The sequence below is a fragment of the Xiphophorus hellerii genome, chromosome 9, assembly GCF_003331165.1.
Source record: "Xiphophorus hellerii strain 12219 chromosome 9, Xiphophorus_hellerii-4.1, whole genome shotgun sequence".
In the NCBI taxonomy this organism is placed as follows: Eukaryota; Metazoa; Chordata; class Actinopteri; order Cyprinodontiformes; family Poeciliidae; genus Xiphophorus; species Xiphophorus hellerii.
Window position 1 is genome coordinate 46,103 of NC_045680.1, and position 14,279 is coordinate 60,381.

A 14,279-nucleotide genomic window follows, 5' to 3' on the forward strand; every position below is an offset into this window, starting at 1 on the left:
AAAACCTTTAATGGAGGTTTTATTTAAACCTCCATTTTTTGTAATTTCACTAAATTACAAGAAACTAATTGGTTGGGTGATATTACAGTATAAGTCTGCTAAAAGCAAATAATTCACTAATTAAAATGATAATTTTAATTATCATTTTAATTTCATTTTAGCTCCAAATTAAGAAGCAAAACGTGAAGATGATTCAACAAATATAATTCCTTATAACTGATACATTTGTGGTGAAATTGAATTTTAGCAGTTTTAAACCCAAGAACTAACTGTAATAATCAATTTAAATCATCAAACCACTAACAAACTTTAAATAAATGAAATTTAGAAAGAGAAAAACTTCCCTGGTCTGCTCAAAAAATAATTAGAATGTTGGATGTTCTTCTTTACATAAGTTAAACTTGGTCATGATTTACCTTTTTAAAACACATACCCAGTATAATTCAACTGAAAAATAAATACATCTGTTTTACAAGTAAAAAAAACCCCAAAACTTTGGCAGTAACCTGTCTGTACATCAGTATTTTGTTCTTGCAGCATTACTCCATAATCCAGAAAAATAGATAACACAACAGTATGTTATTATGTACAGAAATTGTTGGAATTTTTCATAGCTCTTTCAGTGTTACAATAGTTTGTCTTTCTTTATAATATAAAATCCTTTCATTTGACAACACACCTCAGTCGCAGCATTTCAGCTGTAATTATACAAAGTGGCCACTAGAGGGAACAAGAACATTATTTTTTAAATAATCTGACCATAGGGCTTCATATACTGATTTGATTATATGAATAATGTCATGTAGCAAATTATATGCTCCAGCTTCACAAAAAATGCGAAATATAAAGGAAAAAACTGCATTTCAGGAAATCCAAAGTAAGCAACAACAATACAGTAACATAACAGGGCCGGATTTAATAAATTGTGGTGCTCTGGGCAAGAGATTTGGTGCCCAACTCACAGGTTTTATTAAAAAAGAGTTTGTATTTTTTTTAAATTCCTATAGATTAAGCATAGCATCATTTCTAAATAATGAACAACAACTAAAAGAGTGAAAAAGATTGCAATTGTTACAATAGCTCTGTCAGTTCTGAGATTATAATGATAAAAGCTGAAATATTAAAAACAAACAAGTGAAATTAGAGCCTAAACTTGCTACAAGTTTATCAAAAAGGTTTTTGATAAACATTTTTTATCAAAAAAGTTGATAACTTTCAATTTTTTTGTTGAAAGCTGTCTACACAAAAACAACTCATTTAAACCACTAAGTTCAAACTTTTTTTGTTTTTTTGACTCTGCTGAATAAATAAATCACATTTTTCAACTTGTAAATGTTTTTTTAAGAAAATATTGTAAGCTCCAGCAACAGTAAAAACAACAACAAAAACAAAAAATTTTTATTCTTTATTTGTTTAATTTAGCTAATTTTTATTTCATTTTCAGTTTTTTTAATCCATGTACTTAAGAATGGAGAAATTTGCTGGGGTTTGTTTTGTTTGCTTATTTTTGCGTTTAGTTTTGTCATTTAGTGCTTTGTGTTTGTTATGCTAATTACTGTTTCCTCTCTGTCTGATTTGTAATTTTTGAGTGAAAATTTTGAAATACTTATATACTGAAAACAAATACTTGAAAAACTAACATTAATTGATTCTCAATAAGTATGTTTATGTAATTGTAAAATTTGAAATAAATCATATTTAAAAAAAATAAGATCAAATAATTCTTACTATGCAAGTTTATATAATTGTTTTTTATACATTTGTTTTTGTATTTTTCCGTTTATAAAACTGAACTGATTTGCACTTTTTAGCATCACAGACAATACATATATTTTAAAATGTACTAGAATTATTAAGTTTTATTTGGCTTATGGTCCTGGGCCGCTGTAGGGCGGCCCTGCTGGTTCAGTGGGAGGAGGAGAGTCAGTCAGTCAGGAGGAGGACGGGAGTCCCAGCGGCAGTTTGGGAGAACCAAGGCGGGGGGAAAAGTGCGTCCAAACCGGGAGAAGTCACACGGAGGTGTCCGCCATGAGTTGGGGAACGGAGCTCTGGGTGAGTTTTCAACTCTTTAGGCAGCTGTTTCCCGGCTCGGCTGTTCTCGTGTGAGACTCCGGCCGGGACTTTTTAATTTATTTTATTTTAATTTTTTCTTTCGGGACGTCGAGTGGAAGAAAGGTGCCGCGGTTCAGGACCAGCTTTGTGTGGAAGGCAGCGCTGTTAGCCGGCGATGCTAACGCTAAAGCTAATCCACCTTAACGGCTGTGACAGCGGCGCGGAACAATAGGCAGCCCGGTCCTCGCGCACGGGGTCCGGGGCACCGGGCCGGAAGCGGGGAGGCTCTGCCTCCACTGTTCGGTGGCTAGTTGACTTAAATTACACCCGCGTTGCTATTGTTCATATGTGTGTGAGAGAAGTTAAGTTGTATTTTTTACGGTGTTTTTGTGTCACACCCATCCTCCTCAGGCTCCTTTTAAAATTAACCCCAATTAAGCTCCTTCTTCTTCTTCGTCTCTTTGTCTTCACTTCAGCGTCACATGACTGAACGTATGTCAAAAACAGCAATGGGTTGTTTTAACACACAATTTTATGTTCTGTACAGTTAAATCATGACTTCCAGTGAGGAAGTCATGATGGACTCTCAGTCTCAATTGGAAGTGCTGTTGCGTAATGTTAGTATTTGTTCAGAGTGTATTATTATTTGTGGTGTATATTTTTGGGGTGTTGGCCCATCTCGATGTGTGAAACCAGAGAGGCAACCAGCAGCATCCCCCCTCTCTGATGAGGAGGAGCAGGAGGAGGAGGAGGGGATACTTGTTGTCCCAGAGATGATTCTCCTCCATCTGATCGCTGTGTTTATTATCTGGCATCTGAAATAGGCTCATTTTTTGCATGCTCAGCCCCCACATGTAACATGACCATGCTGCGGCGGACAAAGAGATAAAAGTTTGCTTGTGTGAAATTCAAAAGCGGTGTGAAAGGAGTTTGGTTTGTTGTGGGGTTCATTTTTCTCCCCATTCATGTTTTCTGTCCAGTTTCAACCAATCTAGCCCAGTGTCATGGATGATTTTCTGTATTCTTTTTAAAGTCTTGCTAAAACGGGAAATTTGTCATGATAACAAGTTTTGCTGAACGATAAATTGTCACAGAAGTGATTGCCATAAACGATATTGATCATTTTCAAGTAATACAATGGTAATGGTAACAGAAAGACATCTAAAATATCCAAAATAATAAACAAAACAGTAAATAAAATTAATTATGAAGTCCCTATAAACAAAATTGTCCCTCAAAAAAGGACAATTGTGAGACCAATAAACCAACCTGAATACTTTTATCATCCAGTTTTTTGTAGAAAGAGAGAAAAAGCAATAAATCACGCAAACAGAAATTATTAAGTACACAGGTTTTTGTCCTTTTTTAACCACATTTTGTCTCTTACCTTGGTCTTATTTTAAATTTATAGGGAGTAGGACCACAAATACCCAGCGATATTCACTGAAATAAAGACTTGGACTCATCCATTCATTAAAGTCTGCAAAATACAACATTTGTTTTGAAAGCTGGCGTCACTTTCTAATAAAATGTAGAGAATGTGTGAAAAGAAACAACATTTTTGGAAAAAAAATTGGGAAAATGCTTGCTTTTCTATTAAAAATATTTCATGTTTAAATATTGCTGCAAATTTAAAAGTAAAAGTATATAGAAATACCTAAATTTTTGTATTTGTAATTGGACAAAAAGGTTCTTTGAATTTGGTCAATTTGGCCCAAATGACCAAAAGTCGTACCGGATCGTTTGCTTAGGTAAAAACATGGATAAAGATTGGCTATAGTTGGAGTTTTCTCCAACTATATATAGTATACTATACTATATATGGTATACACTCTAGATTGTGTAAGCGTTGTTGTAATTTAACCATATAAATGATAAATAGCTAAATAAAAGAAAACATCTGACAGTTTCCTTGATGAAGGAAGTCATTTTTAAAATGGTGGCAGTCAAACCCACAGTTACGCATCATAATCACTGCGCATCAAAGGAAATGCGCTTGGTGTGTTAAATTTAATAGAGACAGGTTTTTGTTTTGACGTATAGCATTAAATGGAAAAAATAATTTCAGATTTTCAAAATTCAACCAGCAGATGATGGATCCTGTCTAGGAAAAACTAGACGGTGGATTGGTGCTTCAATCTGTTTCAACAATTTACTTTAATCTTCATATTCAATGTAAATGTGTATGGTTAGCATATAAAACATAATAAAAACATATTTTTAGATCTGAAATCAAAAGACACTGTTGAATATGTTTGTTCTTGAAAAGGTAGAGGTGCTGAATGGATGAAGGATTAATTCATTTTTTCCCATTTTTCCTTTTTATGTTTTTCCTTTTTCTTCCTTTTTGCCTTTTTATTAATTTATTCTTTTTATGTTTGTAATTTAATTTAGCTCAGAAAAGCAAATATTCTACTTTAAACTGGGAAACATCATATTCTGCATTGAGAGGTATTACTTTAAACTTAACTCTCTTTAATTCATGCACCATAATGACATTACTTCTTCTTTGCTTAAGAAGATAACGGATAAACAGAATTCAATTAAAGTCACTCCAGTTAATTCCAACACAATACAATATGTAGCCTGATTCAGATCCAATTCAACACAATATTAATTATTGTTTTTATAATTAACGTCAGTCATATAATAGCAGTTGGTAAAAACCCAGTAAGTGGAAGCTCAGTTTGTGTCAAGTCACTGATTTTTCAGAAATCCCTCATCCTCAGAAGCCTGTTGCTTTAATAGAATAAGACTTTAACCGTTGCCTGTTCGCTGTGTGTGATGTCAATGAAACATCCGTCCAAATAACAATATTTAATAATCAAATATTAGTAATTTATCGCTGCATCATGTCTTTTCCTCCAGCCTTGCAGCAAAGCAACCTGCCTCTCACCAGCTATAGTGGAAATGTAATCCCTGAATGATTGGATTAATGTGCGAGCTGCCCGTGGTTAGATTAAGGATTAAATGTAAATTATGTAAATCTGCTGATTGGTCAGTGAGATGCTCAGATTACTGCAGACTGAATCTCATTTATGAAACCAACTGATTTCAGATTCTGGTGTTAATTCTTACTAAAAGTTAATATAATGTGACTGGATCATTTATTCTTTATTGCAATATTGAAAACACTGATGTTGTGATTAGGCCTGTTGCAATAAGCAATAAATCAATTAATCACATGATAAATAAATTAAAATCAGCTCAATAATTTCCATTTGCATTATTTTTTGTTTTTCTCTTTTCTCTCTTTCTACTAAAACTGAATGATTTTAGTCTTCAGTCTGGTGTTTTGGTCTCAACCAGCTTCTTTTTTCAAAAATAGAGACTTTATAATTCATTTTATTGTTGTTTTGTTTATTTTTGGATATTTAAAATGCCTTCCACTTCCAGTGTTAAATGTTCATTTTAAAGTTTATTGATATTTGAGAATGTTTCCTTGCATTATTATTACAAATATATTGCTTGAAAATGGCCTCAAAGTAACAGTATTATTGTTTATCGCAGCAATTTATCGTCCAGTAGAATTAGTTTTTGTGACCAGCCTAGCGGTAGCATCTCCGTCAAGTGTCTCGGTGCTGTTTGGTTTAGCTTTTGCTTTGTGCTTTGGCTCCTGCTCATCCTTACAAAGCAAGTGAGGAACATCCTATTACTGCGCTGGCTTCCTGCCCCAACACACACACACACACACACACACACACACACACACACACACACGCCCCCACGTCCCCACGTGTGTGTGTAGAGTAGGAAGTGTGTCTGAATTGGAGCTGTGTCTGTGTTTTGTGTGTGCGTTAGAGCCAGGATGCCGGCCTGCTGTGCTCAGGTCTGTCTGAGCGAGTCGGGCTTGAGCCCAGCAGGACGGAGCGGTCAGAACCAGCTGAAGGACAACGGGCTGACAGGCGGTCGTCCATGTTGGCCGGCCAAACTGAAAGACAAGGATAAGGGGATGGAGACTTAGACGGTGGTGTGGAAAGGTCAATCTCTACATGGTTTTAGGATTTCAGAGTGAAAGCTGTGAAATGAAAAGGATTGACCGACTCAGATCAGCGGTTTGGAGGCTGATGGTGTGGATTTGGAGTTCCTGAAAGTGTCCAGTGTTGCTGTTTCTCCTGCTTCAGTTGGGAGCATTGTTTGCATTCTCTGCCTCACATTCAGACTTGCACAAAGGTGCTTGTTATTCGTGCTCCTGTTTGTGATATTTATAGCTTGCAGACTCCATGTCTGGACGCAGACAGCAGTCTAGGATCTCTGGGGCTCTTGGGTTGCTTCGACTACCATCCACAAATTTACAACAAAAAATACCAAATAACAAAATTATTCTGAAATTTAACTGTTGGAGAACATGAGTTTAGTTAAAAATGATTTTTCACATGTCAAGTTATAGCCACAAATTTCAGTGGTTTATATGAGGGGGGTCCAAAGTGCGGCTTGGGGGCCATTTGTCGCTCTTGGAATAATTTTGTGTGGGCCCTGACTGCAGTTCAAGAAAAGTACAGATTATTTTTGTAATTAAGATCAGATTTCTTCTTGGACCAATACCAGACCTTCCAATACAAAGACCAAGATCAGATCCATCAAGACCGGACCTACTAAACCTGGACCTTCAAAGGCTGTTTGTTGAGAATATGACTACTATCTCATGATGCAGTTATTTTTTTGTGCACCACAAATTGCAAAAATTAATGGAAAAAAGTCAATTACTCAACCAAAACTATTAATTGGTATTAAACTAATAATTGATATTTAAGTTATTAAATGCAGGCAAACATCGATACATAATCTCTACACTGAATTCATCAGCTTTTTTTGGACTTGTATGATAAATAATAATACAAAAAACAATAAGAGGTTAATAAATATGTGTCATATCAGGCATGGAGAGCTAGACCAGCTCGAGACCCTCCATCCCTTCACTGCCCTCCTGCCCATTGCCAATCATTGACCAGGAGTCTTCTGGTGTTTCAGCCCAACTCAGCAAAGTCCTGAAAATATGAAACGGGGCAAACCCCAAACCTCGGCTTGTTGTTTCTTCTGATTTATGAATCCATGGAAGTCGTGGTTCTTTAGAGGTTGGCTACTGTTGGATGAAGCAGCAGGCTTGTCCCTCGCAGGCCCCAGCGGGTGAGAAAACAAGTCATGCTGAAGCTGAGGGCGCTGGCCTGGACATGACAAGCTGTTAGACTCAGTCCAGCCAAGCTTGTCAACACGTTGTCTGTGTGCAGGGGGTGGGGAGTGTTTTCGTAGGTGTGAGGAAGGAAGCATGATGTTTTCAGATCAAGATGTGTGACGGCAATGGGTGAAGCCCACGCCGGCCCTTATGAGAGGGTGGATGTCTTTCCTAATTAGAAAAATGTCCTAGCAGGAGAGTCAAACTCGAAGATGGAGGGGAGGGACAGATGGGAGGAAGTTTAGTAATGGGAGATGCGCAGGGATATTTTCGTTTGGTCGGGGGAGGTGGGTTGATGAAGCCTGAGAGATGAGCCGCGTTTAGACATAATGGATTATATGAAACTTTAATGATCCCACTGGACATTTGTGGTAACGTGATACGTTGTGATTGAATGGGATGTCAGTCAGAGCAGATGAAAATTAATTTGGCTAAAGGGATCTTTTTGTGATCTTCTACATCCTCAGTCTGAAAGCTTTCTTGTGTCAAAATGTATTTATATTTTATTTAATAATCTTCTGAAACAAAGTAAAAATCCGTAAAAGTGAATCAGTTAGCAAAAAGGACTGTATATACTATTAATTTATACTATTGTGCGATATATCGGCACCAATATTGGCATCAGCCGATATTAGTAATTTTTTTAATATATTGGTATAGGTTCAATAAATAAAACTGGGTCGATATGAACAATCAATATTTTATTTTTTATCTGTTTTTGATGTTTTTTCCCCCAAAGGTGTTAAAATGGTGGTGAAATATGTATAATATTGGTAATATAACAATATTAATATTGGATATCGATATCAGCCTAAGTTTTTGTATTGGTGCATCCTGACTATTTTATAAAATAAAATCAATGCATAAATCAAGTTATTTAAAGGACTTTATGGAGGCCTTGAGTTCAAATAGCTTTTAGTTATTGACATTACATGAAGCTCTACTGGTTCAGAGTTAACCTGAATCCTTCGGTGTTATGCTTGACTGGTTTGAGTCTTACATGAAGAACATGGACTTAATGTTTCATCTAAGCTGACTGAAGTCACCCGTGGAGTACCTCAGGGGTCCACCTTGGGGTCCCTTTTATTTAGTATCTACTTATCCCTGATAGCGCAAATTATATAGCTGTAATGTGCAACAGCTCTACATTACAATGTCAGTGTGTCACAACGAACTGATGCAGAGAACAAAATAATGTGTAGATGTGCCTTTAATTTGAATTAATAGAAACAAATCTCAAGAAATAATCGAATAATCGAACTCTGATTCAAACCCAAAAAGGTCCATCTACAAACCTTGGCCTCGGTTCGGTTGAAGTGAACTCTTGTGCTGTTCGAATGGTTATGTGAACGCTAAATGGATCTGAGACCGCTCTAAAAACAGGAAGTTGATTACAGCACAGTGCATTCTGGGTAAATACAATCAAAACAAACATGTGTCTTGCACTAGCGGGAGAAATGGCTTGTGGTCTTTAGCTAAAGACAAAGAGAAATCCTACAACCGCTAAGATTTGACGCTACTCCATTTTTGTTTATATTTTGTGAGGAAGTTTCTTCTTTAGAGGTTTTTGTGTCATTTCCTTTAGTAGTTCTTGGTGCAGTGCCCCCACAAGTGAGGAGGGGAACAGTTTTTTCAGAGGGTTTTGCACATTTGATACAGTCAGTGAAAAAGAAAACCAAACCAGATGAAAATGTAACGAATGTTGCAGCTTTGGTTCCCCATCAAACCGAGTCTACTGGACAATCAGGTGTGAAAACAGCTGATTTCACACCTGAAATCAGCTAGGCATTTAGGCTGCATCCAGCCAGCCTAACTGAACCATTATTTTTTTCTCACCTTGAGGTGAAGGTAAATGGATTGATAAGTTCAAGGCTAAAATGAATAATAGAAATTAGCTTATTTTTAAAATGAAATTTCCTGCTAAAGGACTGGTGCTTGCATCCATTATGTGAACAAAGAGCCTTCTTCATCTCTGCATTTCTTCCGAATGTTTCCCCAGTGTTTCTGCCGTTCCTCCCCCTCTTCCTTCCTCTCATCTTCCTGCTGCGTCCCTCTGGACTCTTTCACAGCTGCATCCAGCCAGCCAGCTGTTCAACAGTCTAGTTCCTCTTGGATCCAGACGCAGACCCACCTGTAGGGCCTCTAAAACCAGTGACCTGGAGTCAACCCGTCTAAATAGGTCGCTGCACGTTATCCGACCTGACTTTTTGGAGACTGTAACTCCTGACATTAGCACTTTTCTATGTTGTTGAAGGATCAGTGGTTTGCTTTGGGTCACTGTTCATAGAGAACTTGGAGGATTTGATTTTCCAAAGCTTTTTAGAGACTATATTTGTGATACTTTTTCTTCATGCCAGACACAGAGATCATGTTTGGTTATAAATAAATCTAATCTCTTGTTGCACAACAAGTGTTAGTAGTATTTTCTTTCCAGGAAATAAAAAATGAGTCACAATAGACAGAAACTGTTCCAGGCCTCTGAGTTATGACTCCGCTAGTTGTAAGGATTTGTTCAAAGCAGCAGCTGCGTTTAGTGCTGTCCTGCCTTCGTGAGTCAGTCTGTCAACTGTTTGTTAGTCAGTAACTTTGTCAGGCAGTGGATAAAAAATAAGCGTTGGACCATGTGGAGAACTGGTGGAATTTTTTAGAGTTTTCAGAGTTTTAGAGTGCCGACCCCGTCATTAAACCAAGCCTCTGCTGGATGGTTGTATGTGATCAGACATGTCTTGTGTAACACAGACAGTAGCAGGGATTTCCATCAGGTTACCGCCAACAGGAAACAGTTGCCAGCTTGGTGTGTCTGGAGAAAGGGAATACTTTGCTGTTCCATCAGACATAGTGATTTCAGTCATTATTCCCGGCCAAACGTAAACACTGGGAACTTATTTTAACCCAAGACTGCATGTTTTAGTCTATGCTGGTTTGTGGTTAATGGAAAGGAGCAAATTACACCTAAATATCAGTGTGTTTCAATTTATTCAATCCTGTATTCAACACATCCAAATACACAAGTTTGTAATAAGCATACCTAAGCTAATTTATTATTTTAAAGCAAAAACACACATTTAAGGAGTTGCTAAAGATTGTCCTCAGCTGCATCGTCTTTTGTAACGCACTCTATTGGTCGTTCAATCAATCAGTCAATCATGTTTATCTGTCGCACATTTCAGAAACAAGGCAAAAATGCAAATTCATAGAACACAGTCAAAATGTGAAAATGTACATTTTGCCATTACACATCAAAATGTTGGTCGATGTTTCAGTTATTATGGTTCAAAAGCAACTCTAAAAAGGTGGAACTCAGTGTTTCAGCTGTTTTGCAGTTTTCTGGAAGTTTGTTCCAGTTTTGTGGTGCATAGAAGCTGAATGCTGCTTCTCCATGTTTGGTTCTGGTTCTTGGGGTTCTTCATTCGATATTTCTGCCTTCACCTGTGATCATGAACTCTTGGTAGTGACCTGAAGATCGATATTACAGATACAAGCAGATGAAATTAGTTTGCTTGAAGCATTCTGGCTGCATCCCAATTCAGAGAAGGACCCAGGACACGGTGGAGGGACTAAAGTCTCTTCTCCATTGCCAAGTCTCTCGGATTGGGGAAGAACTGATTATAACCACAGCATAAATTTTGAATTCCTCTTGCATCATCTCTGGATGGTTTATGAAGACGCCGTAAAGGAAGGCATCCTCAGGTTTTACTACAGTTGTAATGTTATGCAAGGGTCATCTATGTTGGTGAAGGAATAACTGACGTCTGGACTGAAAATGATTTATAATTGCTAGTGCACCTGACAGTGACACCATAAAACAATATACCTTCAGTTGGCATGCATTGCCATTTTAAATTGGCTACTGCACAGGGATATTGAGCTTCCTTATTGGAAATGCTTGGGAAATTGCATCTGGAACTGGAAATCTCTTCATCCTTTGTCACGAGTGATGCATACAGATGAGCATTGTTGTTATATAGCCAGATGGGATTAAAAGCCTTTAACCTCGTCTTGAAGCACCAGACTTGTTTCACGGACATCTGATTCTGCAATCATGTGCGTCGACTGTAGCGTGTGTTACTTGCAGTAGCAGTTTCAGTTTATGGCACAGATACTGGATGTCCTCGGGCCGATGTCCTTTGGTTGTTTTGTGCTAAACACATCAGCTGCCGGCTAAACCTGCTGGGCTGATGTTATCTCCTTCATGGATCGGTTTTACTGGAAGAACCTTACAGGAGCCTCTGAACTACCACTAGTACCTGACTGAGAGAGTTGCACAATTACAGTGTCATAACTTCTATGTAGGCTTCAGTAATGATTTCTCTCTCAGTCATGTGACTGTCCTTTTACACAGAGTAATGCGGGACTCCCTGGAGTTGGTAAACCAGAAGAAGAAGCTTCTTTCAATCAAAATAATGTGTTATCCTGTCTAATTTTATGTGGCTATTTTGTTGTACGTTTCAGTTTGATGATAAAACTGCAGATAATCTTTAAGGTGGATATATGCTGTTAAATCCTCCCTTTTCCCATTTAAGTCATTCGTTTTGCTCCACAGGCCCCTTTTTTACCCTCATTCTGAGGTGTGTCTGAGAGCAACTTGGCAACTTGGGCATTTCTGTGGTTTGCTAGCAGCTAGCGCTAGCAAGAAGAACATCACTGTATGCATTTGGATCATTTGTTCCCCAACAAAATGGCATAAATAACGGCAAACTGTTTAATTCAATAGTATTATTCAAAACACACCATACTGCTATCTCTTCAAGGCGCTAAAAGGTAGCACACTATGCTAACAAAAGCTAGTAGCATTCTAACGCTAGCAAGACAATGGCCAGTGAATTAATGTCTAAAATACTGTTTGTCATTTTAGCGTTAGTAGCAGCTTACCGCTTTGCTGCGTCCGTCGTTTCCATCGGCAGAAGGAACTGACGCTTCATTTAGGCAAAATCTTTCAGGAAATTCTTCTTTATAAAGAAGCGATTGGTGAAGCGCTCAAACTTTCCCCGGTTGTGGGTACATTTTCCAAAAAAATAATACTGTAATACTATTTAACAAGACTCTTTGAAGAGTTTCTGATGCCGGTGGACGGTGTAATGAATTGTCTGTATTATGCACACAAAGACCCAAAGCAACAGCCAGCCCTCTATTAGCGTTAGCATCCTTCAGTTTGGACTACAAAATCGCCTTGAGAAATAAAAATGGCGGATTCATAAGCCAGAAATTCATGACCTTGTTTAGCAGTTCTGCAGCAAAAACTGTGACATGATAGGAGAACCATCATGGACTGTAAGTTATTATAATAAACAATAATATTGTTGTTTTGAGACCTTTTTCAAGTAATATAATGATAATAATAATGCAAGAACACATTCTCAGAGATCAATAAACTACAATTCTAGTAAATATTTAACACTAGAACTGGAAGACATTTTTAATATCCAAAATAAATTAACAAAACAACTGAAATTAATTATGAAGTCTCTGTAAACAAAATAATCCTTCAATAAAAGGGCTAGTTGAGATCAAAACACCAGACTGAAAACTTTTATCATCCAATTTTTGGTAAAAGAGAGAAAAACAATAAATCATGCAAATGGAAATCATTGACTTTGTTTTAATTTCCAATGCGATTAATTGATTTGTTGGTTATTGCAACAGAACTACACAGTCTTTGTCCTTTTTTTAAACAATTTTTTTTCCTATTTTGCTTTTATTTTAAATTAATGGGAAGCAGGACCATAAATACACAGCGACATTTACTGACATAAAGACTTGGGTGCATCCATTCATTAAAGCTAGAAAATAAACAACATTTATGGAAAAGAGAAAAATGAAAAAGCATTCAAATGTAAATTATTGAGCTCGTTTTATTTTATTATCTGATTAATTGATTTATTACTTATTGCCACAGGCCTGTGTAATAGTTCAAAAGTAGAGAAAAACTGAACCGATTGAAAAATATAACAGAATACAAAGATATTAATTAAATTATATTATATATTGATTAAAGATACTCCAGAGACGGAAAGTACGCAACATAATATATTTAAAGGCTAAAAAAAGTTAGAGTGAGGTAGAGAAAGCAGCAAATGGCTAAAAGTTGATTATTTCCAACATTGCTGAGGTGTTTAAAATCATATTAAGAGGGAAATGAGCCACTCTGGCCTCCACTTATTATGCCTGTGTGTCCATGTGACTAATGGCAGCAGGCATGTGTCTGCCGCATGATTACAAACCATTAGCTCTTCGCTTCTCTTTGTTCATAATTGCAGCTCTGTTCTCTGTTTGTGCTCCAGCCCTCTTATGTGGTTCCCCTCTGCACCATATTTTATTATGATCTTTTTATTTAAGGGTTTCCCAGCACACAAGATGAAATAATGAATTAGAAAGGCTTTTACTGTCCCAGACCCTTAAATAGATTGACCTGAGCTCCTTTTGGCCGTGCAGAGGCCACGTTTCATCTGGTTGTTTTTGTTGTAGCTAGAATAGAAACTTTATGTTAGAATGTTAATAGAAAGTAAAATGTACCAAATAAAATTTTCAGTTTTTTTTTAACGACTAGTTTTACTTAAATAAACCATAATTTACCATTTGTTTTTGCATCCAATGAGTATTATGTTCATAAACAAATAAGTAGAGATGCACCGATCTGGGATTATTGATCTCTGATTTTATAGAGGACCAATTTTAGCCTATCTGAATTTCCCCTAAAGCTCCATAAATGACAACTTTCAAAATAGTTTATTTTTTGAAAGAATTGAAAATGTGACTCTTTTTCAAAGCTCAAATTTGATTCATTATGAGTTACATGAAACACGTTTAGAGACGTAGTTTGCTATTTATAGTATTAAAAACTCTGCCGATTTTAGTGCAGCCATATGCATCCGGTTTTCCTGTAACAATAAGATGTTTCTCTTCCATTAGCACATTTAGCAGTGAGTACATGAAGTTGATTGACGGCGCTAAGACCCGCCTCCTGTTTCTGATTGGTTGTTTTGGTGCATCTCTTCAGACCACCATAATAACTCCAGGAGGAAGTGGAGGAGATCGATTTTGTTCACAGATTATC

General features: G+C 36.9%; 1 protein-coding gene across 2 annotated transcripts in view; it reads left to right on the forward strand.

The window, feature by feature from the left end:
• The first annotated feature begins 1,892 nt into the window (after positions 1-1,892).
• Positions 1,893-14,279, forward strand: part of fnbp1l (formin binding protein 1-like) — a 46,338-nt gene continuing 33,951 nt past the window's right edge. The window contains exon 1 of one of the 2 annotated variants that reach the window (XM_032571147.1): positions 1,893-2,052. In XM_032571147.1, coding sequence (XP_032427038.1) covers positions 2,029-2,052 — 24 coding nt within the window. In that variant the 5' untranslated portion in view covers positions 1,893-2,028. The remainder of the gene's footprint in view (positions 2,053-14,279) is intronic. The other variant, XM_032571146.1, reaches the window with a different exon arrangement.